Source organism: Accipiter gentilis, chromosome 22, assembly GCF_929443795.1.
Source record: "Accipiter gentilis chromosome 22, bAccGen1.1, whole genome shotgun sequence".
In the NCBI taxonomy this organism is placed as follows: Eukaryota; Metazoa; Chordata; class Aves; order Accipitriformes; family Accipitridae; genus Astur; species Astur gentilis.
Window position 1 is genome coordinate 3,737,467 of NC_064901.1, and position 26,363 is coordinate 3,763,829.

The window sequence follows — 26,363 nt, forward strand, 5'->3', positions numbered from 1 at the left end:
TTTTCTTTTGTTTTACAGTTTTAACCAGCTGTGCCTCCCTACTTATGACTCCTATGAAGAAGTGCACAAGATGCTGCAGCTAGCTATCAGCGAGGGTTGTGAGGGCTTTGGCATGCTGTGATTTTCCCCTTTCCAGGAGACAACTTAGCCTCCTGGCTCTTCATGGCAAGACCCAGGTTCAGTCCTCTGCTTGTTCTCCTTCCCTTCACATGGGCAATGGACACAGAGCAAAGACTCCATGTAAAGGAACTTGTCATCCAGAAGATGTCACGTGGCCTTTCCGTATCCCAAATATGTCATCAAGAGTTCATCTTTTCCCTTTCCCTCATTCTCCCTTTTGGTTCAATGTGAAACAGCAAAAGGACTGTGGTGCATTCATCAAGGAGATACTGCACTTGATTTCCCTGCACCCCCATCCTTCTGTGAGAAAATGAAGTTCATAAGCAAAAGTTAGTGATGTGCAGAAGATCTGATGAGCTGCCTTTATTGTAGCTCTCTGGGAGGAAGGGGGAAGACCAGAATGGAGCTCTGCTGGAAAGCTGGCTCATGGGAAGCCTTAGTAACTTTCCATGTCTTGGCTCAACTCCCACAGTAATGCTACCCTGATAGCTCATCTACCTATGACTCATAAGGAGTATAGGGTTGTCCATCCTTTCAGCACCTGACCCAGAAGGGTTTCTGATTCTCCTTCTCCATCTTGCTCTGGATGCTGCTGTTGCCTGTGCCACAGAGAAAAATAGGCAGTATCCACTGGAGGGAGTAACCCAAAGGGGAGAACAATCTCATCGGAGCACAAGCGCTGGCCCTGACAGTGATCCTGTACTACCTCCGCCAGGGTCCAGCAGCAGAAGCGTCCTTCTCCAGCAGTGGCTGGTAATGAGCCTCTGCAAATGAACTGGAAGAGGAGTTTCTCGTCCATTGAATGTTTCTGTCAGTTGATGTTGCACAGGAAGCTGTCCCATGCCCTTGCCTTCTTTTCCCTTCCTCAGGAGAGAGAGTATGGGCATGAGTGTGATCCCTCAATGCTGAGCACCAATGCCTATCCCACATTCACGTTCAGGTTATGTATATTATGTAGTAACAGTGACAGGTCAGTAAGCAGCTACAGTGTGCACTGGGCTTGCATTTGTTGTTGGGGTGATGGTACTGGGCAGAGCGTGGTACCTCCACGCTGGCATCCCACAGGGTCTTGGCTTCTACCTCTATCATGCAGCAGCCGGAGGCTTCTTTTTCTCTACTGCATTTCAGGCAGAGTTTCCAGAGGGGTGCTGGTGCCTGGAGAGCAGCTGGCTTTCTGTCCTCCCAATCTTCCTACCTTCTTTCTTCAGCTCTGCTTTCCTCCTTTTCTATTCAGTGCTGCTGGCTTTCCAGCACAAAATGTAAACAAGAACTTCACTCAAGTGATCGCTCAACAGCCTGCACTCACCGTTGTCTGGCTTGTGGGGAGAGGAGTGGGCAGACCAGCATGAGAAGTAAGCTTATGATTGTGGTGTGTTGTTGCTGGCAGTCCATTCAGCCCTTCCCAGGGAAATAAAGGGGAGTCTGGGAATCTTCACGAGTTCTTCAGTGAAGCAAAATTCAAGATTTTTAAGTTCTCAACACTCCCTTAAACAGTTCAGGTCAGGAGTCAAAGGCATGCAGGAGTCAAAGTGTGAGAAACCTGCATTGCTACTACCTGCAGTGTAAGCTTTCACTGGATTATGGAATTACTGGGTTTCTTCCAGAATGGAGTCTCAGACTGGCAACCCTGAGCTAATTTTAGAACACTGTATTAGATGAAAAGTTGCGTCATCCTCTTCAGTCCCTTTCTGCTGTCCTCAGGCTGATCAGGGCAGATTTCTGCACAGTATGGATATTTTAAGATAACTGAATATTTTAAGATAACTGTGTGTGCTTTTCCAGTATACCTTAGTTGAATTGACTGGGAATTTGGGGGAAACATTCTACATCTAGAAAATGTTTTTAAGGCAGCATCTTAACCATTCTTGGGCTGAGTGTGTTACTTCTGTACAGAAAAAAAATAAGCCATTTTGGTGCCAAAACGCAGCCAGCTGAACATTGAGACTACTCAGGGGGATTTCTTTGCCTTGTGAATTCATTCTCTCACTGGCACCAAGGTGCTGGGAGGCTGCCAGCTTGAGAGTTGCCACTGTTGCGCTCTGACAGATCACTTTAGTAGTGGCTGTTCTCCCTTTTTTTAGTGCAGGCTCCATTCTGCAAGGTCCTGACCTCCCTTGGGTGGAGAGTATGGTACCATTTTATTTACACTGCAGATGGCTTCCATGGTCAGTAGAGTTACAGCTCCTCTGTTCTCCATGCCACCACTTCACTGCTGTTTCCAGGGTCCGAGAGGAGGTGGGTGACTGTTTGTTGGTAGACGTAGCTTACTGCTGTTCCCACGTTGCAGCCTTGTCTTACAGTCTCAGCTGGTGAAGATGTTTCCAGCCTTGTAGCTATGGGCCAGCTCTGCCAGTGACATCTTCCTCAGGAATCTTCTCCCGTCTTCTCTTGAGCTGGACTTTTTTGTTCTGAGGATGAAGTAGCTGGACACTGGGCAGTCTGCTGGAAAGAGCTCCTAAATTCTTTTTACTGCATTGCAGCCCACACCCCACACTTCCCAGCAGCTGTGCAGATGCCAAGGACTTTCTTCTTAACACAAGTGCAAGTCAGAACTGTGATGGGTGCTCTTAGTCAACTAAACCCATCCCCACTGTTTTCACAGGCCCCTACCTGGTCCCACGTTCCTGAGATACATCACAATGTTTCTAAACTTGTCTCTAGCTTTATACTCTTCCAGTACAGTCACTTTTTATGCTGCCCTTAACACTGGCAATGGGGATGTGCTTTGGTCACCTATACTGTATGTTACTTCTGGCAGAGGCTCGTTACTTTTCTTTTTACCATTTATTTATTCCCACTTAATAGAGGCCCTTCTGTAGAAATCTTTAGGATCCTGGTATCATCTCGGACAGGTTCTGTGTTTCCTGAAGCTGCTTTGAGGTGCATAGGGCCTGGCTTCACCCTGCACCTGCAGGCCATGTTGCATGTTTTTAGAAACCAGGAGCTGTGGATGATACAGGTCAAATCCTAGTTCCCTCTGGTGAATTTCTGGCAGAGTTCAGCCAAAATTTGGAAGCCTGTGGTTGTAGTAGCTGATTTTGTAAATAGTTTGTATAATAAATAAAATATTTTAAAAATTCTGCCTTCTCAGCTCAGTGTTCTTTCAGGGCTGTACAGAGGGAGTCAAACTGGTTAGTGCTGTCCATGGGTGAGGGGCCTCTCCAGGTCTTTGGGTGTCTCACTGAGGTCTGCTGCAGAGGGGAGAGGACAGTTCTCCACCTGCAGCCTTCCAGGATGCCTGACTTGAACCTCTCTGGGAAGAGGCAGGACTCGGCTGGGGCTTGCAGGCTACTGTGAGGCCTCTTTGCAGCAGGCTGGAAAATAGGCTGAAGCAGCTAGTAATGCCAGAAAGGACTCTTTTATGTAAATTAATAATGCAGCTGGTGCAATTACTTTTTCATCTCACTGTATTACCTGACTCTTTGAGCTGCAGGTATTTGTACTGCTTGTGCTTCACTGTACTTTCAAGAGGGTTAGATGGAGCCAGGAGAAGAGCGGGTATTTGAGACCTTTGCACCTTTTAAAGTTGTACAAAATACTTTAAGATTGCAGGGTGGAAACATGCAAATGTCTGCTAAGGAACAACAGCATTATTAGTAAGTGGACAGCTTGTTGCCTTCAGGGGCAATACCCAATTTCTGTTATTCTCTGAGCTTGAGCTGTTTCCAGCTCTGACAAAAAGCATTCAATTTATCACTGGTTTTCATGGACTTTTTTTTTCTTTTTTTTTTCTTTTTTTTTTTTTTTGTAGCTTGAGGATTAAAATCATAACTTTAAAACTTGAGAAGATTCTGCAACATGATTCTGTACCCATTCGCATTGCTGCCTGTATAACAATGAAAACAGTTTCCTGGGCTGTACAAAGATTTAGCCCATCTTCAGCCAGCATAGCATTGGCTGGCTGTGTGTATTCCACCATATAACTAGGCAGATGTTCTCATATATTACGAAACCAGCCTCTAGCCTTGATTCTGGCTTTCAAGCCATGAGTGCTGGCTAAAGAAGAGAGTGAGCAGTGCATGTGAGTCTCAGGGATTGCCTCTGTAGCATTGTGCGGGGTCATGGTATGATTTAGAAGCTAATGTGGGAAAGAAGTTGTCTCATGCTGGACTCAGAGAAGACAGAGGTTAGATAAAGCAGTGGTGAGCATTATGAAGAATCCAGAAACAAGTTCCACTGTCCCCTGGAAATCACAGATATTGTGAGTCTAGAGCTGTTGGAGTTGGGGTCAGGTGGGGTGACTTTGCAAACCTGGAACGAACAAAATGATACACAGCAAACCATGTGGATGTGTCTTTACATGCCATGACCAGTATTACTCATGGGAAGGGGGCCAAGTTGAGGCTGGAGTTTTCAGAAACTCTTATCTGTTTGGGTGTGAAGGAGAGTGCTCAGCATGCTGGATTACTTTAGGACGAAGTAGGATCTAAAGTTTCTGCCTGTCTTTGCAGGATGTGTGATATCATCTGGCTGCCCATGTTGTCCATCGTGATCACCAGTTTCTTGTGGTGTCTTAGAGAGGGAGTGGTGACAGTGACCTGTTGCTGACTCCACAACATCTATTTATCCTGGCACCTGGCATGGACTTGGGGCTGGGAGAGAAATCACGTCTATGCACTTCATGCTGGAATCCTACACGTCCCAGCTTGTGTCTCCAGCAATAGCAAGGAGTTGGCTGATGTCTTAGGATCTTTGATTCTATACATGGCCACTTGACCTGAGGTGTGTGAGGATGTGCTGCTTGGGAAATTGGACTTTTGTGCATTCGGTTCCTCTGCTCAGCTTTCTGTTTGCCTCAGTTGTAGAGGCACAGAGAAGGATACTTAAGATACCTGAATGAGAAAATGGGGAAATGATGCTTGATTTGGATAAGATCCCTTCTTGCTTTCAAAGTGTTACGGCTGAGTTGGTCAGTTGAACCAGGCTGTAACTCCTGGTTCCTGTAGTGAATTACTATGTTTTGTATGGTTTTGGCTACCATCTTGTGTCTGACTGACCTGGCATATGACAGCAAAAAGAGTTTGAACATGTGATTATAGGAACTATAGGAGGAAAACACTTACGGGAAACAGCAAAGTACACCAGAACCTCAGCCTGTCTCAGCATCAGCTGTATGGTGCAGAATCTGAGATTTTAGAATCTTCCTTTTAAACTCTTTCCTCGGTTTTTGGTTTGTTTGGGTTTTTTTTTGTTTTGGTGGTAGGTTTTTTTGTTTGTTTGTTTTTGGTTTTTTTTTTTTCATTGAATATGTGAGAAACCCTAATCTTTGCTCTCCAGAGCATGAAACTTGATTGTAGGAGGGAGGTGTTACTGCATGAATGTGTTCATTTTTAGACATAATTTGCTATAACTTCTTTTGCAGTAAAACAAAACAGCTGTAGCTGAAGTTCACCCAAAATTCCCAATCAGTCTTTTCCAGCTACCCTTCTGCAGGGATGGTGTGCTACAAAGTATGCTGAGGCGTGGGCAATTGCACAGGAGGTTGGAAGTGGGGAGTGAGGCTGAGAGCCAAGCCTCTCAGCCGTGGTATAAAGCTGCAACGAATACAGACAAAGGAAGCAGGGCTCTTGCACCACATGAGGGATGGAGAACCTGGAATTGGCCTAAGGCTTCTCCAGAGTTTTCTCTGAGGCATGTGAAGGCCAGAGTAAGTTTGGGTGTTTTTTGGGGGAGTGACTCTGCAGTAGCCAAAACCAAATTCTTCTCTCCCTCTTGAGGCAATTCTCTGATAAGCTGCGAGAAGTGTGTTGGCCCATACCCACCCCTTAATTTAGGGATTGAGGCTAACATTATTCCGAAAGCCTGTAAAGTCATGCAATTTTCTGAGTAATCTTAGCAATCTCATCTCTTACCAGAAGGCACAGCTGCTTGGGCCTCTCTTGTGCTTCAGTAGCTGAAGTGTGAGATTGCCTCGAGATGAGATAGTGCTGCTTACGGCAGTGGGTGAAGAAACGCAGGGAAATACAATTCTCTGCAGTCCTCTTGGAGGATGATGAAAACAGCTCTAGGGGTTTCAGATTTGTCTGGAGAAGTGTTTTGCTGTGTAGAGGCTAGGTCAGATTTGCAGAGGCCTTTATTGCTGGTGTGGAACAGACAAGACTCCTACTCAGGGAAAACTGGCAGCCACTTCTCATCTGTGACTAGAGCAGTCAGCAGCAGCACGGAGCCTTCCTTCTCCTAGGCCCTTTCATATTGGGAACAACATGCAATACACTGGTAGCAACTGTAGTCGTTGTTGAAACTAAAAATTATAGTAGAAAAATGTCGCCTTGGTGTCTTCTAGTCAGACATTGAACTGTTGCCTTTGTGCTGCATGTCCTCACCTATTGAGAGCATCTCACTGACTACTATCTCTTATGCTGACCGGTGTTGTCTTGTTTTCCTTCTGCTTGCTCTCATCCTGGTCTCTTTCTCATCTGTCCTTTCTATATCTCATTCCTCATCCTAAACGGCAGACAGTCTCTCTGTGTCTGGATGTTGTACAGCTCCTTGCACAAGGGGGTCCTGTTTCAAGATGGGGGCTCCTAGTGCTAAAACAGTATTGCTATTAAAAATCGAGGGCCTAGTTGTAGATAGCCCTAAGGCTGTCAAATTGGAGGGACTGGGCAGATGCTGGCTGTTCTGGTAATGAATCTTTTTCTTCTAAGAAGACTTTCATGACATCTGTCCTGGTGCCGAGGTCTGCCATGCTCCTTGACTCAGCTCGATGCTCTGAAGTCGCCGTGCTGCCCCTCCGAGCGCAGCCGTGCTCCCCTGGGCTCGGGGATGCTCCAGGTGCCTCGGGGCAGGGACAGGTAGCAATGCGGCGGCCCTATTCTGCCAACAGAAGGTGACTGCGGCTGGTTGGCCACCAGAGGGGGACCGATAGTCAATTTAAGCTGGTCAGGTTTAAGAGTGGCCAACTTCAGCTGTCTGGAAACCCTGCAGTTTGGGTTACTGTTGTATCGGGTTTGGGGTTTTTTTTGTTCAGCACTACCTCTTAGTCTAGCAGACGAGTTGGCTGGCAGATTCTGTTGCTGTGCTTCTAATCCCCAAACTGAAGAGTATAAGAAGTGAGCGTCTAGGAAGCATCCCCTGGTTCTACACAAGTCCCTGTTGCGCAGCTTCCCCTTGCCCTTTTGTTTTCCAACAGGCAACACATTTAAAATTCATGAAAGGAAGTTGGATTTACATATGTATGATTAACCTGCAGCACTCTCTCTCAGGAGACTCAGGACAAATAGCTTAGTAAGAATAATGTGCTTAATATGAACAAACAGCAGTAACACTAACCAGATTAGATGTATTCCCTCAGGCTTTGAGACACAGATTAGTCATCGGTTTGCGAGGGGAGAGAGAGTTTTAACGCATGGACCAGGAAAGCAGAATTGAGCTGATATTCTCCTTTTAGGGCTCATTATAACAAAATGGACTTTTTTTAACTGCAGGCACCACTAGCCTTTCCAGAGAGCCTGGGGGAGCGGAAGCTGACACGAGCTTGGATGAGATGCAGTAGGTGACTGGAGCAGTACAGCAGCTCCAGGGACAGGAGAGAAAAAGGACCCTGTTACCACCCTCAGGGGGCAACTGTCCTGAAGTGGTCTCTCTACAGGCAGTGCCTGCCTTGGATATTCTGCATCAGGTTGTTTTTGAGTAGAGGTGGCTTGGCCCAGCTAACCTTGCGCTTTGCAGTCAGCAGTGTCAGTAGCCTGTTGGAAGTCGCTTTGGAAGGTGCTCTGGGAATGTCTTTCTAGGAGTTGGCTCTGCTGTGCCTCAGCCCCTCTGGTTCCTCCTCCTGAGCAGGGCTGAGCTGCAATTCAAGTGTGAAGTGGCACGGTTTCAGAAGAGCCGCATACCAAACACATTAGTGAGGTGTAATGCACTTGGTGCTGCCGAGCCAGCTCAGGCCTGAGGCTCTGACCTTGACAGATCTGCTCCCCCACAGTGTAAGGAGCAGAGGGAAAGGCAGCAGATCAAACAGCAACAGCAGAGGGGTGGAAGGTGGTAAAGAGTCATGGGACCGGTGGTGTTGGACCCAAGAGGCGTCTTTAGATTCTAGCGCAGAAATGCTCACAGATCAGAAGGCATCTGGCTGCATTTCTCAGCAGGATCCCTGCTCCTCAAGGGCTCAGTTCAGTACTGGAGGTTTAGGATTGTGTGAAGAAGTAGCCTATGGAGACGGATAGAGGACCAGAGTCTGATATGAGGTTGTGGCGTTGAAGTATAAGTTTATAAAAGGCTGAAGAGTGCTGAGGAAACACACAGCTTCTCCTGATCCCTGTGTCTTGTCGAACAAGGTCAAAGAGCCAGCCAGCAGGGATTGAAAGGCAACAAGCACGTGGCTAATCAAAGCTGTCTGCTCCACAGATGGACTGAGGAAAGCAAGAGCTTTCCTCCCTGTCCTCCTAAGGGCGGATAAAAGAGCATGACATGGATGTGGATAATGAAAACATCCATGGTTAAATAAGATTTAAAGCAAACAAACCTTCCTGCTTCAGGGCCAAAACCTGTCTCTGATGGACAGGAGTTAGAAAGGAGCTTGCTTTCTGTTTCCCTTGAAGCTAGCCACTGTCCTGTGCAGGATGCAGACCTGGAGGAGTGTTTGGCAGCTGGTGGCCCTAGGCAGGAAGAGGAAAGCAGAATCTGCTTTAATCCTGTCATAGATGTCATGCTAATTAGGGTTGAGCCAATTTAATACTTGAATAAAGAACAGGCAGATCACAGAACTGGGTGTTAATGGCTTTCCAGAAACCCTCTCCTGTCTAGACGAGGGCCACCCTCAGCATCCTGGTGTGTCTGTAAGAGGGGCTGCACAGAGAAGGGGCTCTCCTTCATGCCCTGTGGTCTCAGTGCACCACCTACCGTGTCCCCAGTGGGTGTATCAATGTTGAGCCCTACCAAATATGGTGAGAAGTCTTTGACATGTTTCCAGAGCATCTAGGTGTCTGCTATTAGCCAAATTTCAGTAGTGTTGTTCTGTTCCCTGGATAGCTGATTTCCTTTATACTCCTCTCTGAGCTGTTGGACGGATGTGAGGTGATGACAGCCTGAGCCTGGAAGGGAGCTGTGTTGCAGTGCTGGGTCAGGGAGCCCCACACCTGTGATCTTACATGTCCTAGAGCTGGCAGACTCATGGCAGGGAGAGTGTGCACTGCTCTGCAAGGCCAACAGCTGCCTTGTACTCTTCTCGAGCCATGAACCCTGTGTGTAGATATAAGAGCACCTTTTTTCTTCTGTGGCCTCAGCCTAGCACAGGTTCGATGAGGAGCACTGCCTCCTGAAGCCCATCTTTGGTGAGCCCCATGGAGAGGTCGATGCAGCTGTGGGTTTTCCTCTGCCTCCTCATCTTCATGCCTCTCCCTGCATCTTATCCCCTGCCCTGTTACCTTCCACTATCGCTCCTTCCCTGCTCTGTTTGCCAGTGTGGTAGTGTAGAAGACAAAGTGCCCTCATACACTCTGGCTTGGCCTTTTCCCTTCTCCAGAAACCTGCACAGGAAGAGCTCCCTCCCCAGTTTTCTCTGGCTGCCTTTTGCCTTTCTAATCAGTCATGGTAATTTACCCTGGCACTGTTTGGCAGGGGCCATACCTTGGCATCATGAGCAGCCAGGGTCAGCTGTCAGCCTCTGAGCCATGAGCCTAATGCAACAGAACAGATGTAGGTATTTTTTCCAAGTTTTCCTTGGGCAGCAGGATTAAAGTCTCTGTTCTCAGCTGGGGTCCCCAGTGTAGTCACTTCCCTCTGTGTTACACAACACCCTATTAAGAAGAACAGCACAAACATGTTCATTGGGATCCCTTCCCCCAACACTAGAAGGCCAAGGAACAAAGGCAAGGGAGGTTTCCAAAGGCTGAGGAGCTGCCTGTTTGGTCCAGGAGCCCTGGGATAATCCTCCAGATATTCCCCTGTGAAAGGGCCCTGCTGCTCTCTGCTGTTCTCCATGCTTGTGGTGTCAGGGGTAAGAGGGAACACGGGGCGGCAGTGGGTAAAAGAGCAGTGGGGTCGTGTTCTTCATCCATTCATCCATCCGGCTGCGTGCAAACCAATCTGGGGGAGAAACTAGTGTGGCAGCATCACTGCCGGGCCTGGTGTCTGTGCCTGCCTGCTGAGCTGGAGGCTTCTGGGCGTGCATGTGTGCATGAGCAAACACGCAAACAAAAGGGAGTGACGAGAAACCCCGAGGGGTGTCTCTGTGCTAGCCAGGCAGATGGGGCTAGGGTGCGGTCCGCGGTCCAGACAAACTTTTTCTTGAATTCGAAGGTGTCATGCCCTGAGAAGACTTTGGTGTCTTCTGATGGCCACAAAGGTACGGAGGGAGCTTGCTGGAAACAGGGAGGCGGTGTGCTCTCCATAGGTGATCCTGAAGCGGCTGGCTGCAGAGAGGGACTGTGGGCACCCTTGGTGAGCAGGAAAGGGTTTCCCCAGCAGACCGAAGGGAGCAGTCAGGTCCATGTGAGCACACACAAGGATCTGCTGCCTCTGTGCACCAATTACTTGCTTTAGTAACAAAAGACCATAAATGAACAAGGGAGTTAATTAGGTCTGCAGCAGGCCAGGTTTGGAGGCCTGCAGGGCTAAGAAGTCTGGAGCGGGTTCAAAGGCGCAGGGGGAGGAGAAGGCCCTGGAGCTCTGTGTAGCAAACAAAGGTGCTGCTGGTTCTCCCCCTTGGGGACCGCTGTGAAAAACTGTCTCTGACCAGAAGGATGGTCCCCAGGAGGGGGAGAGACCAGCTCCTGGCAGCATTGTTTGTTCAGGCCTCCAATGAAGGACTTAAACAGCTTGTTAATTCACTCCTTTGTCCAGCTGCAAACCCTTCGTCATGGCAAGCGAGCCTCCAGGGCGGCGTGTGCAGTTGTGAGCCAGCCCCTTTCCCCCCAGTACTCTCTGTGTGCTGGATGATCCAGTGAGCCGTCGGCAGTGCTGAGGGGCATGTTGCAGCTGTCTGGCCCATCCCTAGGAAAATGGTTGCAGCAGGTCCTTTCCATCTGCTTCGGCCCAAGAGTGACCCTTACAAACCTCCTCTCCCTTGCAGTCGCCTCAGCAGATGGTGGGAAGGCAGATGGAAAGAGGGGAATCTCCGAAGCTGTAGCGATACTAAAATCTGACACCATGGTACCTCTCACCCCAACACCCGCAGGTACTGGGTTCTTGCAATGCCATGTAACCCCTGAGCCTCGGCCTCCATGTCCCTTCTATCCCTCAGAGCACCTCGTGCTCCCTTCTCTGGACCTTGGTGGAGGCTCTGGATGGCATACAGTTGGAAGCGAGCCTGCCCCAGCTCTGCAAGCAGAGTAGTAAAGGGCACCCATGTTATGAGGGGACCTCATGGCATGGTGAGAGCTGAGGAACACTTGTGCTCTAGATTACATGTTGTTGGGGTCTTGGGGCCTATGAGTTTAGAGGGGGGGGGGGTGTTCAGTTGTGGTGAATCACTGCAAACCACTTTCGACAGCTGCTCTTTTGACTCCACTCCCCCCTTGCACCTTTGATGCATAAAGTCTGCTTTGGGAGGGGGGCAGAGGGTCCTTTCCTTACCTGTAATTTTACCAGACTGCAGGAGTTCAAGGAGATGGAACGGCATGCTTGGCCCACGCTGGAGGAAGTTTCAGCTCAGCAAGGGTGTTTGGGACAGCTGAGTTGTGTATCGCCTGCCAGGCTGCACCAGCTGCTCTCGAGTCAGGACTCAAACTGCGACCAGACTTGGTCCCTGTTCCAGACTTGGTCCCTGTTCCAGACTTTTCCTTCACCTCATTTGTTAGCGGCTTCGGATGCAAATTCTGTGGCTGGTATGTGGAGGCCTGGCTGGCTTGCAGGGCTCCTGTCCAGCTGCCCTCATTCAATTCTCCTCCCCAGCGGGCCTGGCTGGATGCGAGTTCTGCAAAGGTCTCAGAGGGAATGTGCAGGGTATCCAGGTTACAGCGCTGTCGCCCTTCCTCTCCAGGTGGCAGCAGTGGTTGACTTGGATAGAGGACAGGCCCTTCCCATAACACAAGCGAGACAGATGCATCCAAGTACAACACAGAGGTGCAAGGTTTGCCTTGCAGGGGCAGTTTACCCCACCTTGCATTAGGTACGATGCAGACAGCTCATAAGAGATGACTCTCCCTCCTGCAAAATAACTTGTACAGACAGTGTGGACAAGGAGCAAGAAACAGCCTGAAAAGAAATAGAAGGATGGTGGAGACAAGCTTGGAAAGGTCGCCAGGCCTGCAAATGCAAAGATTTCTAGGGGCCATGTAGAGGGGCTCCAATGTAATGTTTGGTACCATGCCCAGCTTGAAGCTCTAGCACCATTTAGTAGGCTGGACCAGCCTTGGCCTCGGTCTTGTTTGGCTAGATGGAAGCAGTTGTCATCGTGTCCCGAGTACAGTATCATTGTAGCTCTTTAATTCCTCCAATGAGGTGTCGCAAACAGATATACATGTGTTGTAGCTGTACTTTGGATTCGGATTTGCTTCTGGGGACAGGCAGTGATAAGTGTTAAGAGCTGTTTAGATCCCAAACTGTTGTGTTTCTGAACTGGTTTTTAACAAGAGCAGAAGACACAAGGCTCGAGAAAAGGCTGCTTTCCCCTCCAAAAGCATCCCACTGGACTGGGGAGGGACTCCGAGTTGGTGATGCCCTCCGAGCAGCTGGGGTTAATGACCAGGCTAAGGTTATTGGTAGCATTACCCGATGACTGCTAACTGGGTTTGCCCTTGTTCAGTGCCTGCCCCTGGGACTTCCCCTGGCAGCTGCAGGGGCAGGTCTGGGTCTGTGGAGGCAGGTCCCCTGTGGAAAGAGGCTGCTGTGATTAATGACCAGCCATGAATGAGAGGGAAAGGGATAGGAGGAGAAAGCTGCCAAGGCTTTGACTCTAGTGGGTGCAGAGGTTCAGCCTGGTTCAGATCTGCTGGCGGGAGGGGAAGGGTCCTTGGCCAGCCAGCATGTTAACAAGCCAGAGGTGAGCGTGGGTGATCAGGGCAGCCATGGCTGCATTGCATAAATCAGACTTAAAGCGCCAGAAAAAGCCTCCAGGGAGATGAAATGTCTAAGTGTCATCAGCTCTGCGGAGATAATGAGAACCAGAAAAGCACCGGGAGGTAAAATGGCACAGATCCGTGAAAACAGGCTTATGGGCCTGGGATCCTCGTGGATCCGTGCTGACTGTGGGGCCAGCGGGGGGGATGGCCGTGGAGGAGTCTGGTGCTTATGGAGGGGCTGTAGGGTTAATCCTCCTCAATCTTGGAGTCAATCGACTCTGAAAGAAGAAAGTCTTCCTGCCAAATGATGTCCCCCCACACCCCCCCCCACCCCCACCCCCCCCACACTTTTTCAGTTGCCTTGAACAAAAAGGAAGAAATGGAGGGAAACAGCAAGGGCTGGATCCACTAGTGCTGTGTTTGCATGGTCAGTGCAAATGAGAGGGACACCCCCATTTCACTCTGGGCTTAGCCTCCTGAACACAGCCCTGTAACTTGGGAGCTGAGGGAGCCCCTTGGGGATTGGAGCCAGGAGGTGCAGCCAAGAGCGTTTTCTGGGTCCATTGATGTCATGTCCCCAAGAGAGACATCCCCCAGCTCCTCTGGTGGTGACCAAACCCATTGCAGCAAAGGTGGCCGATGGTCACCTGTGTTAGAGGTCAGATCAGAGTGAACAACGCTGAAGCAGGCTGCCCAGGGAGGCTGTGGAGCCTCCATCCTCAGAGGGGTTCAGGAACATGGCCGTGAGCATCCTGGCCTGAGCAGGGGGCTGGACGGGACCATCTCCAGAGGTCCCATCCCACCTCAACCAGTCTGCGATTGTGTGGGAGAGCACCAGGGGATGCTCTCCACTGCCAGGACCACCTGCTTGCTTGGCCGTGGCTGGGAGGCTTGTGGCTGGCTAAGGCGAGGACAGCAGGAACGTGTTTCCTCGTCACCTCCACTGCAAAACCAGAGTGATGGGGTCCTTCATTGCTCCCTTGCCCACGCTGCTCCTTGCAGGGCTGTGGCTGAGCCCTGCAGCGTAGGAGTGTTCCTGGGCACAGCAGAGTGCTGCTGGAAGCCATTTGAGCTGCTGCCTCCAGGCACTGGCTTGCCCAGGGTTAAGCTGGGCTTGCTTCCACTCCTCCTTAAAGGAGGCAGGGCTGTAAAGCAATGTGTAAATTAGGCACCAACAGCCATTTGGCCATCTTTGGTGTTAGGCCTGAACTGGTGGGGGCAAGGGCGAGGTTATGTCACAAAATAGCAATGAAGTATCTGGTGAGGGTCTGTTTTTCTAGCTGCCTCCTTGCTGGTGCCCTGAAGGCTTGTGGCAAAGGGCAGATGTTCGGTCTCTCCCCTTGTACCTGTGCCCCAGGCACACTCCTTCCTCTGCCTGCAAAGGCTGTGTTCCCAGCCTTGGGAGGAGCTCTGTGCCAGCTGCGAGATCTCAGCCTGGATTAGGTGGCAAAGGCAAATCCTCAGCTTTGGGAAGAGCACACTTGACCTTTGCCTCTGCAGAGTTAGGCTCTCCCTTAGGAGGAAGTATTGGCTCAGCTGCTGAACAAAGCGCTGGCTGTCATGAGCAGGACCTGCCTGCCTCAGAGGAGAGAGGGCCTGGGGTGGGGGTCAGATTTATGCTCCAGGGAGGGAGGAAGAGACAGCAGACCCAGTGACCTGGAAGATTAGAGGTGACCAGCTCAATTTACTGAGAAATGCAAAGCTACGTTGCCTCCTCTATCGGTAAAAGTACACCATCTGGGATGGTCTGGGCAGATGAGCCTACTGGCACATCCAGATGCAAGAGGGGAGTTTGGTTGGTAAGATCCAAATGATGTTTTGAATCCCTTTTCATTATTTTCCAACTTGTTCTCCTCTGTCATATCTTGAAGTGCCTCTCACCCTCAATTGCTGCTAGCATCTTTGGAGGTTCTCCAGGTCCCATGGAAGAAGTATCCAGTAGTGAACTTGGCCCTAGCATGGCCTTCAGACAACGTTATACGTGCCCAGTGGTAGGTGCAGTTAAACATGCTTGTTTTCCTTAAGCAGTGGCGTGTGTACAGCTCTTATGTTAATTCAGACTTTTTTCCTACAGTATGCCCTTTGTTCTATGTAACCCGGCTCACTCTAGTGCCAGAGGGCCGAGCAAGGCATATGGGCAAACACAAAGTGGGCATGTGGGGTGGTCTCTTTTCCACTTCGTACCTGAGGGCTGAAGCTAGATGGTTCACCTGAGATGACAGAAGAAGCCTGTGTCAGAGCCAGGACTGAACTCAGGTCCCAGCATCAGCACTGTGGGGCAGTGCCCTGCACCCGTTTGTCATGGGCTCTGTTTAGAAGTTGTCAGGTTTCTCTATGCTGATGCTCTTCCATGCATTCACCTAAGTCATGTTGCTTTTAATTCCAGGATTTTTGGGGAGCTTTGCAGCCCCAATACCAGGCTTTTGAAATGGATACATAAGGACGAAGAATCTGGCCGAGTGCAAAGCGCTATAGAAATGCATTTGCGTTTCCATCACTGCAGGTACAGTGTTTGAAGGTTTGGTGTTACCCCGGACCTTCACACCCTTGTCTCTCCCCAGCCTCCTCCACTGAAGTGCTCTGAGCTTGGAACCAGTTTGAATTGGTGCCTCTAAAGAGGTAGTTCAATATTACTGAGAGCACATGGGTTAGAGAGGGAAGAGATTCACTCAGATGGAGCTGATGAAAGAATCCAGGTCTGCCCAAGCCTCCAAAGGGCTGTAAAATAGGTATAAATACATTTATCGTCTACTGCATCGCAGAGGAGTGAAGACCTAGCTTGAAAGAAGTGTCTCCTTTTGTGCCACCTTTGCCAGTTCCTGTAGATATTTGTGCAGTGCTCAGCCACTGGGTTAGCAGAGTGGCCTCTCCTTCAGGGGTGATGAGAGCATAGTGTGGCAGTCAGTACTGCAGGACAGGAATGTTGCCTTCCTTGCCAGGTGGACTGGCAAAATGGAAGGAGATGAGAGGAGACCTTGCCAGCTGCCAGCCATGCTATTGCGGGGTGAGAATGAGGGGAGCAGTTTTGGAGAGCACATCTGTATCTAGCATTGTTTTGCTTTACTGTCAGGAGGATTCTCAATCAGCTGCTCTGACCTTAGCCTAGGCCATCTGAACATCTTGTGGGAAGCAACTACTACCATGTTACCAAAGCTGTCCTGCATGCTGGGGGCAGAGCTACCCCCTGCTCCATCAGCTTTACAGGTCTCCTGCATCTCTTGCCCCTGTGTCACTCACACCCCAAAGTAACAGCTGTGTTTCTGTTGGCGAGGGATGGCTGGGAAGAGACCAAAATCAGAGTATGTTACTGAACGCTTGCGTGGGAGGTCTGTTGTTAGCACGAGTGTGAGAGCTGCACATCTGAGAAACTAATACAATGAGAGGAGCCGTGCACGTGAAACAACTCAGGGCAGTGGGCCACGTTCCTCCTTTAGATCTGCTTGGTGCTGACAAAGTCATTAGTGGCAGCTTGATGCTGCTGCTGATCAGGACTTTGCTGAGAGCAAAAGCTCTGGAGACTGTTGGTGGCTGAGCTTTGCACAGGACCAAGCTGATGGAGTCAGTGTCCGCCCCCCAGTGCATATGGTGCAGATTCTCAACCAATTTTCTGAGCAGGCAGTGTTTCTGGGAGATGTTTGGCTGAAGTCTAGGCTCGGTGCAGCTGTGTCAGCAGGTTCTGGGGTGGGAAGGGCACTGGATTTCACTTCCCCATTTCCCTCCTAGAGTCTTGCTGACACGGCTTCCTGGACCACTAGTGTCAGGAAGAGGCAGTTTGGTTTCTGGGGTGTGCGTATGTGTGTGGGGCTTGGCCCAGCCTGCACGGGGCGTGAGAAGGGCACCGAACCATCCTTCCAGCCCAGCTGCTTCCTCCACTAAAGCATCGAGACAGAGTCTCTGCCATACCCAGACTGTTTGGAAACATGTTGATAAGGTTCCAAATGTCTATTTTACAATCCAGATGTGCTAGCCTTGGCTGTAAACCCTCATCTGAAGAACAGGTGTGCTATAATGTTTCTAGCAGTGGCCCCAAAGCCAGCTGGAGGCTTGAGCTGAGCAGGGGCCAAGGGGCTGGTGCCATATAGGATATGGATACTGGGGCAGGGACAGGTGAGGCAGAGAGCTGTAGGTCAGCCGTAGTTCATGGCAACCCGGAGTCAGACTGTAAGGGAAGAAAGGGGCAAGCCAGAATATCCCTCAATGTGCAGCCTCTGCTCAGCAGCACTGGAGCTGTCTCAGAAGAGGCTGCCCTGGTTGTATGGGCAACATGGATGCATCAGCCTTGGTCAGATCTGTCCTGGTGAGGAAGCACAGGGCTAGCTAGAGCTGGCCACCAGCCTCTGTGGTTTGCCTCAACCTCTCCAGCAGATTTGTGGTCTGGGAGGCACTGCGGGTCACAGCAGCTCCCTGTCAGCATTGCCAGGGGAACTGAAATGGGGCAGCTGCTTCCCTGGGCAAAACTTCACGAGTGCCTTTAGCCTGAAAAGTAGGCATCCCCCTGGGCTGGAGAAGGTATCCTGCTGCTAGGCCCAGATCTGGCTCCTGAAAGCTGTGCTGGGGAGAAGCGCAGTCCCAGTGGGAGGACCGGTGGCAGCAGCGCGCTGCCAGAGAGGGAGGCACCAGCCCTCTGGTGTAGGGAGGGCAGCCAGCCCTGGGTGCAGGCTCCAGGAAGCCTGTGGGGATGAGGCAGGGCACAAGGTGCTGGTACCACACTGCCTTAGCTACACATGGTGCCTGCAGGCTCAGAGATGAGAGCCACACTGATGGTCTATCCCCCTACCCCGCAAACCCCCAAACTTGCTCTCACATAGGATTTTAGTTCCGCTGGTACCGCTAGGTGATTTTTGTAGCCTAAAGGCTTTGTCAGTGATGTTCAGACTCCCCAGAGCCCATAAAAAGCCAGCCAGGCTTGCAGGGAAGCAGAGCTTGGCTGAGAGCAACAAGGTAGGTAGCATGTGCATAGGGGCAGCTGCCTTTGCTGAAAGTAGACAGCAAGGCAGGGGTAACTGAGGCCAGGGGCAGTGCTGAGGAAAGTCAAGGCCGTATCAGTCCCATCCCCTCGCAGAACAAGAGACCACAGTGGCATTGAGAGGGGTCCTCACAGACAGCACTTTCTCCTGCACCTGGGGTGGCCCTGGCCATGCCCTGTGCCCAGCCAGGAGCCTTCAGCATCCCCTTGTCCCTTCTGGTGGGCATAAGGCAAGCTGTTGCTGTTGCTTCATTTTCATCTGCTCCCAAATCGCACTCCTGGCTTGGGCAAGTACCTTTCCTGCTCCATAGCCCTGCCTGCCTGCCTTCCTGCTGCTCATCTGTGGCAGGAGCTGCCTGTAGACCAGCCTAGCTTGCACAGTCTTGGAGCAGGCAGTTCTGGCCTGATGCTGCTGCTGTGGGGATGTTCCCCAGGCACATCAGGACCTCCCCACCTCCTTCAGCCCTGCCACCCTCCAGGACGTGCTTCCCTTGGCTCAGGGACGCAGAGGGCCAGCCTCCGGGAAGGCATCACCCCTGTTGTCAGGGCTCTCCAGCCTTGAGGGAGTGCAGGTGACCACCTGGGCTGTTGGCACTGCTGCACACTTGAGCTGTGCTAGGCTGCCTTGCCTGCTCAGCCAGGCTGAGAGAGGGGAAGGGGAGAGGGAGGGAAGGCAGAGGCATGGCCTGAAAGTGCATGCGAGAGCTTGACACAGAGGCAGAGGCAATCAATCATCGGCAGAGAGGGCAGGCCCTGAGCTCCAAACCCAGTTCTGGGAGAAGCAGGAAAATCGTGAGTGCCATCTCTGTAATCCTGTAATGGATTTTTGTTCCGTACCTGGCGTGGCCCCCGTCTGGGTGGGAAGTGGATGCTTCCCCATCCCAAGCTCCTTGCTCTTCTCAGATGATGACCTGATGTGGTGTGGCATGGAAAGGGGCTTTGCTCATCTTCTCTGCAGTTGCCCTGCATTTATTTCCTTGTTAAACTCTCATTGCTCATTATTCTTATTTCCTGTAAGAGGCTGGGCCCTTTCTTAAGGCTGTGTGCCACACCTCTGTGTAGAGTGGGTGACAGCAGAGTCAGTGTGGCAAGTGGTGAGGGAGACTTCTGGAGCTGTGATGTCACTGGAGAGCTGGATTCCCAGCCTATGAAGTCATAGCTGAGAAATTGGGTACTCAGTCTAATCCTAATCATTACCCAATGGGACTGTAAAGTGTCAATGAACTAGTCTATTTCTCGATGACTGACTACTTTAACTCTAACACATGCCACCTAATAATTGCCACTTTTTGCAGTTTCCTAAGATTCATTTACTAATAAGCTATTAAACATCCACTTGAAATCACTGCATTGTAATGAGCTGAGATCACTGCTCACGCAGCTATTCCAGCGCCCAAATTGGTAGGAAAGCACCTAAAATCCTCTGATGGGGAGCGGGCCTGCAATTTCAGGATGGCAGAGTAACCAAACTAAAATACAGATACAACGTCAGCACGACCCATCATTCCCATTTCAGGATCTATGTGGCCATTATCAGTTCTCCTCTGATATGCAAAGCTGAGGGGCTGAAGGACTTGCAGTCCAAGTTCACCATGCCCTGGGCAGCCAAGGTGATGGTCTTAAGGAAGGAATAGCAACTTGAAGGAAATGAGAGTCGTTGCTTTTTAGGAAGATTGTCTTGGAATCAGAAGCAGGAATGAAATTACTTTAATCCCAAATGCTCAGTAGAACTCAGAGTTTGATTCAGGTTTGTTTCTTCTGGTCTGTTTGTTTAAGGTAATGCAAAGGCAATGTGGTGCTTTTGAGAGAAAATCTGTGTGGGAGGAATTTCTCAGAAAAAGCTTCTTCAGCACAGTGTGGGGATTGCCTGGTTTCTTCTGTCTTTGCTGTTGTGTCATCTTGCTTGGATCTCTCTATCTTTTCTCCAGGTTTTGGGCTCCTTGGGAAGCACTGCCTGCAAAGTGGTACCAGATACCAGAAAGGGTGACTTTCCACTGAGGAGAGGACCCCACACTCCCTGGGTATCCTCAAGCTGTTTCCCTCAACATTTCCCCGTTCCCTTCCAGTCTGTGACAAGCTGATGTTTGATGACCACCTCAGGAAAAGCCTCCTGGCATTATGACCCCAGTGAAAAGGGGAAAAGAAGGTTATGGAAATTACACTATCAGGGCCCTTTCCACACTCCTCTCAACAGTGCCCTGACCATGGGGGGAGCATTCCCTCTTTGTGGGTCACAGCCCTTAAAAATAGCAAGAGGTTCTGCTTCCCTCTTTCCTTTCCTCCCTTCGTGAGGACAGCTGACTAATGACTGCTCTGGTTGAAGCCCCCCATCAGGCTGATGTCCTGAGCAGGCTTGCTCCTGCAGGGAATGCACAATGGAATGGGTTTCCTGGTCAGGGCAGCCTCCATGCTCCTCGGGGATGCTCAGGCTTTCCTGGTTTCCAGGCCCCTCTCCCCGCCACATGCGGTTCCAGCCACAGGTATCAAAGAAGCAGAGAGGCCAGACCAGCCTCCTGGGGAGAGGGGAGATTGCAGTCGTATCATTGCAAACAGGTCTTCATTAATTATAAATGGACAGGTTCCCCTGAGCTGCTGTAGCTCTGCATGAGTCACATTCTAGCTGAGGGTTTTTTTCTCCTGAAGAGTTGCTGAAGGGGCTTGAAATAGTGTGATGGATAAATAAGGAACCAGCTGTGCTCTGCAACCAGCCCCACCAGAGCCTTTCTGCAGCAGTAGCCCACAGCAACCTCCTCTCTGCCTCACTCTGCACTCCCATCCCTTGGGTTCTGCCATCTGGTCCTGCTCTCCAGGTTTCTTCTTCCTAGCAGCATATTTTTGTCTCCTGTTGTAACCTCTTTTCCAGCGTGTGGTCTCAGCCCTTGGTAATGCACGGACATATGTTTAGACAACAGCACGACCAAGGAGTCCAGTTGTGGGACACCCACTTGGCTGGTCTGTGCCTCCCTCCTCCATCTCAGAGATGGTCCTGGTTAAATGAAAGCAGAAGGAACAATAAAACCAGCAAACCTTGGCTTTCGACTAGGAGCTGCTGGACAGTTTCTCTTCTCTTTTCTGACAACAAACTGTCGCTTACACGGCTCTCGGCTGCTGGCAGCCTCCTCGCAGGGAGAGGCTGAGATGTACCCCAAGGCTCTGAGGGATGCACCAAGAGTGGGTGGAGGTAGCTGGAGGGCCAGGCTGTGTGTCTGGCTGGAATGGCTCATCTGTCCAGTGGGAAAGTCTCCTTCCCTGGGTGCTGTAAGCATGAGTGTGATGAGCTGTGTGTATCTTATGGCAAAGGCGAGGGGTGGGAATGCTGTCCATGGAGGATTTGCTGGCTGTGTTCACAAATTCAGAAGCTGCTTTTCCTGCCTCTCTGATGCCCATGGTTACAGACGTCTGCTCCAGAGGTCTCTCTGCACTGCTGCCTCTAAGTTATTTCTCCATCCAGCTCCCCAGGGCTGCCATGTCCTCCCTCCTAGTATAAGATGGCTCTTTTCAGAGAATCTGTGACTTGTACCTCTAAAAGGCTGGCTCCACACCCTGATTTTTAAGCCCGTGGGCCTGGCCAAACTTCCCCTGCCCTTCAGGCCTGAGCGGGGGGAGCTCTCTTTCTTCCTCTGTGGGAGCTGCAGGCAGCTCCTGAATCCGTGGAATGTGTCCCATCTGCAGCGCGTTAGGGGTCTGCTCACAGTGGAGGAAGAAGCACATGTGGGGTTGTGAACCGTTCTGAAGAGGAAGAAAAGGGGCTAATTAATCTAAGGGATACAGTGCCAGGAGCCACATCTGGGGGCCAACTGGCCCTGGAAGCATGGCTCCCAGGTGCTACTCCTCCAAGGGGGTCATGTAGAGCTGGTGTGGACCCAACGGGTAAGGCAATGAGAGTGTGAGGGGTCCTGGCGCAGAGGGATCCACATCAGCGCACTCCTGAAGAGCTCCTTCTCCCTATCCTTTGAGAGGGCTCAAGGAGATGCGACTCATGCTCATGTCTCCAGGCACAGCCCACCCTGACCCCTCTGCCTCTGGCCCTGTGGCTTCAACCCTCAGGTGCCCAAGCACCCCTCCTTCCCTGCTGTAGCAGTGGCAGGCGAGAAGGACCATGCCAACAGCACAGTCCTCCCTTGCTCCTCTTCTCTGCAGGGTCTGATGAGCCCCTTGCATTCTGTGCTGGTTTCCAGGTCCGCCTCATTCACCTTGGCACCCTAGCCCTGGAAAGCGTGGACTTGGAGAGGTGCTGCAGCTGTGTCTGCCCTCGACCTCTCCTCTGATGCCATCACTGCTGCCTAGAAGTTCACGTGGTGAATTAAGGGGAAGTGGAGGCAGCAAAGAGTACTTTGAGCTGCCCACCTGCAGCTCACCCCCTCCAGAGAGCCCTGTGCTCCCTGCTGATGGGGGCCAGGCTGTCGAACTCTGCTTGCCGGCTTGCTGCCCCATCCTCTCTCTGCTGCTGCTCTCTCTTCCCAGGCGCGGGTTTGATCTCGGCAGCAAGCAGCCCGACTGTCTGCGCTCTGCCTGTGCGAGTTCCTGAGAAATGAGGTATTTCATGTTTGCCTGCTGAGCCCCCACTGAGCTGCACTCTGAAGCCCAACCTGCGTTATGAGTCCCCATGCACCCCGCGCTTCCCCTTTTCTGATGGGTTTGTTTTCAGGGATAGCCAAATACGAAATGAGCCACAGGGCTGGGAGGCAGCGAGCCCGTGCCTGAGCACCTGCGCATCGCCCACCTGCACCAGGGATGCAGTTGCTCCCCTCCCCAGGCACCTGAGCCTGTGTCTGCAGCCCCTTGTGCCAGGCTGCCCTCGGCTGGCCTCTGCTCTGCTGCAGCGCCTAAGTGGGATCAAACGGTGCCTGCACGTCCCTGCAAAAGCAAAGGGCTGTTTGCACGTGGGAGGCTGGAAGGAGCTCGGTGTCCAGCTCCAGGGGGGTTACTGTAAACACAGAGCGAAACTCATTTGAGAAGGGATGCCAGCTCCCTGGGCTGGGCTCCACCGCAGCCAGGGGTGACTGCAAGAGGTACTAGAGGGCCGTTGACAGCTTTGTTGGGTTTGCACATCTCATTCCCTGGCCCCGTTAGGGAGGCACAGGCTCCTGCAGTCCCACCACTGTCAGGGCCCGAAGTGCAGGCTCCTTTGGAGGTGCGGTCCCCTGGGGATCCCGTGAGTCTCCTTCTTCCCTGTGGTGACCCACCAGCTCCAGGGAAGAGGAATCCACTTGTGCCCTGAGCGATCCTGCTCCAGGGTTGCCTGCTGTAGCTTTGAGCACTGCCTGGGCTCTCTGCTGCTTTGTTTATGGCGTTGATAATTTTCTCGTGTCAGGTTTAGGCACAAGCATTCTTTCCACTGCTGCATAAGAAAGTAATTAGGTGAGGATAGAAAGGACATTCCTCTTCCTCAGAACAAAGAAATGAGCCATAGCTGTTATCGGGCACTGCTCGTGGCATCCAGGGTCATGCAAGCTCCTGCCCAAGTGGTGGCTCTGCTCCAGCAGGGCGAGCGGGCAAGCAAACTGATGGCATCCCAGGAAGTGCTAGAGCACCCACTGGTATTTCCTCTGATGCCACTGCCCTGTAAGCCCGCTGCCAGGGCTAAGGTCAAAGCCCGAACCCCCTCAGCCCCGTCGCACTTGCTCACCCGCCAAGTTACCTCCTTCCCTCTCCCTCGCTTGCAGGACCCCAGCCGGAGGGGATGTGCTGGGGTCCTGCTCTGCTCCCGACCCAGCATCCTTTTGGGGGATTCATTCCCTGTGCTTCTGCTCCTTTCCGGTCTCCTTTGGACCCTGGAGGGCAGGCAGTAGTACTCCCGTGCCAAGGAGAGGATGGCTGTGGTCCAAGAGGGCCTAAAAGTCGAGGGGCAATGCAAAGAAGGGAGCTGGAGCCACTGGTTTCAAATGGGAGAAGCTTTAGGAGCGCAGCCATTGGAAGCCAGAGAGGAGGCACTGGGGGAGCTGGACCCCTGCGCTGTGAAGCTTTCGGGAAGCAGATGGCTTGGTGAGGGCCAGGGGCGGCGGCACCTGTAGTGGGAGAGGCTGCGGGGAGAGGAGCATCGGTGGGACAGGGAGCTGTAAGGGGCTGGGGGACCAGCGGTGGGAGAGCCAGCGCTCTCCAGGGACAAAAGAAATTAGATGAATTCATGGGCTGATACTACAATTTGCCTTTTAAACCCAGTGGCTGAGCTGCAGCATCTGGCTGAAGGAGTCCCTACCCTGCGGGCTGCTGGAAGACGTGAGGGTACAGCCAAAGGATCACTCTGTGTGCATGCAGAGCTCCTCGTGTTCTCCCGCAGGCATCCAGATGCAGCGCTCAGGGTCGGGTCGTCAAGTGGGGTGAACCTTTCATCTGCCTGAACTTGGCATGATGAAAACGGCTTGATAAGTGTTACTGGCTACAGGACCCACTGCAGGGACACACGCCAGGGAGCATCTCCTTCCTGTGAGCGCCTGCACTGTCCTCCTCTGCCTCCTTGTGTGCAGAGATGCAGTGAGAGGTCTCTAGCCACCCACCAAGGTCACAGATCCTGCTGTGGGCCAGAATGAGCCCACCCCAAATACACCATATTGCTGGGCTGGGACAGAGCCTGAACTCATCTGGGAGGATTCGCTCCCTGCTCGAGATGGCCAAGGGCAGCAGAGAGCAGCAGAGATGTGGCAGAGGACAAGGCCAAGCTGATGTGCATGGCTGAAATGGGATTTCTGTGTGTTGTTGTCGTCGTCATTCCTTGCCCCCCTCCCCCCCCGCCCTTCCCTCAGTCTTTCTCAGAGCCTGTAAAGTAGTCATTTCAAGCCATCCCTCGACCTCCAGGTGCCCATGCACAGACAGACATGGGGAGGGACGGACACCTACTCTAAGCTGGCGTCTCCTGAAAGATCTCTCTTAGGTGAAGGACCTGGAGCTTTTAGGTGGTTACTTTTCTAGCCTGGACCTATACAAGGAAGAATATAAAGCCCTGAATTGGATTTGAGGGGATCTGAGAGCTCTGTAGCCAGGGTGGGATGGCAAATAAGGCTCTTCCCATTGCTATGCCCGTCTCCTGTGAGATGCGATCAAGAGCAGCAAGAGGGCTAGCGGTGCTGATGCAGCTCCAGGAGTCCCCAGATGCTGGGGGGCGGCGGTGTATTCCTCCGGCATCCGTGTCTCCTGCTCCGTGCACCCCACACCCGGGGCTGCTCCACCTTCCCCGAGCGCTTCCAGCTGCGGCGGGAGCCGGCGGCTCGCTGCGGGACGGGCGGCAGGGAGGGCTCCGGGGGCTGCACGCCGGCTGCCGGACAGGCGGCGGACGGGTCTCCCCGGCCAGGCAGGGGTTAAGGCTTCTCTGTTGTAGTTTGTTTCCCTTTGCCAAAGTGGGTGTTGCTGGAATGTCTCCTCTCCTAAGGAGGGGGGCCGAGCCGTGTCCTCTGGAGAGGGGGGATGTCAGCATCAAAAAGACACAAAAGGGGGAGGTTTCCAAAAATAAAACCCTCCATCCCCTCCAGACGCTGCCAGTGCCAGAGGCAGGCGCGAAGGTGCTCGGAGCTGCCTGCGGAGCGCGGGAGCTCGCCGGCGAGCGGGGCCGGCCGCCTTCCTCCTCCTCCTCCTCCTCCTCCTCCTCTTCCTCCTCCCGTGGGGGCCGCTCGGCAGCCCGCGCCCCCTGCCTCCGCCTCGCTCTCTGCGCCCCCGGCCCCGGTGGGCGGCAGGTCCCGGCGGAGCCCCGGAGCGGGATGGGGCGGTGAGCGGACGGCGGAGAGCCGGCGGTCCCCGCTGCCCCGCGCCCGCCGGAGGATGCCAGCCGGGCGCTGAGCGCTCCGCGCCGCCCGTCACCCCCCCGCCACCGGCTGACACCATGCGCGGCGCCGCCGCCAGCCTCCTCCCGCTCACCTTCGCCGTCCTCCTGGGCTTCGCCGACGCTCGGCCGGACTCCGCGGCCAGGCTGGAGCCGGGGAGCGGCGGGGCGGCGCGGCCGCGGGGCCGGGGGGCTGCCCTGGGGGCGGCGGGCACGGCGCACAGCCTGTCCCCGGCGCCCGGACCCCCCCCGCCGGCACGGCCCCTCCCCGCCGCCCTCCACGTGGACCGCGGCTCCGCGGCCGCCGCGGGGAGCCCGAGCGGCGGCGACGGCCGGAGGCAGCGTCCCGACCGCGGGCTGCCCGCGCCCCGGGGCCAGGCGGGCGACGCCGGGCTCGCTCCCGGCCCGGGGCGGAGGAACAGGCTGGACCCCTCCCGCCAGCGGCAGGGCAGCGGGCAGAAAGCCCGGGTCGCGCCCCGGGCGAAGGAGCCGAGCGGCAGAGGGCGGATGGCGGGGTAAGTGCCGCGGCCGGGGGCGGGGGGGGGGGGGGGGGGAACGACCCTGCCGGGGGTGCGTCGCGCGT

At 52.9% G+C, this 26,363-nt stretch overlaps 2 protein-coding genes across 5 annotated transcripts in view; both read left to right on the forward strand.

Annotated features, from left to right (window-relative positions):
* The window catches only part of AREL1 (apoptosis resistant E3 ubiquitin protein ligase 1), a 22,993-nt gene extending 19,793 nt beyond the window's left edge, over positions 1-3,200 (forward strand). For all 4 annotated transcript variants that reach the window (XM_049825621.1, XM_049825623.1, XM_049825622.1 and 1 more), the window contains one exon: positions 19-3,200. In XM_049825621.1, the coding sequence (XP_049681578.1) occupies positions 19-121 (103 nt within the window). In that variant the 3' untranslated portion in view covers positions 122-3,200. The remainder of the gene's footprint in view (positions 1-18) is intronic.
* Positions 3,201-23,840: 20,640 nt separating this feature from the next.
* The window catches only part of LTBP2 (latent transforming growth factor beta binding protein 2), a 76,004-nt gene continuing 73,481 nt past the window's right edge, over positions 23,841-26,363 (forward strand). Inside the window, exons 1-2 of the mRNA XM_049826000.1 lie at positions 23,841-24,012; positions 25,494-26,295. Of these exons, the coding sequence (XP_049681957.1) occupies positions 23,841-24,012; positions 25,494-26,295 (974 nt within the window). The remainder of the gene's footprint in view (positions 24,013-25,493; positions 26,296-26,363) is intronic.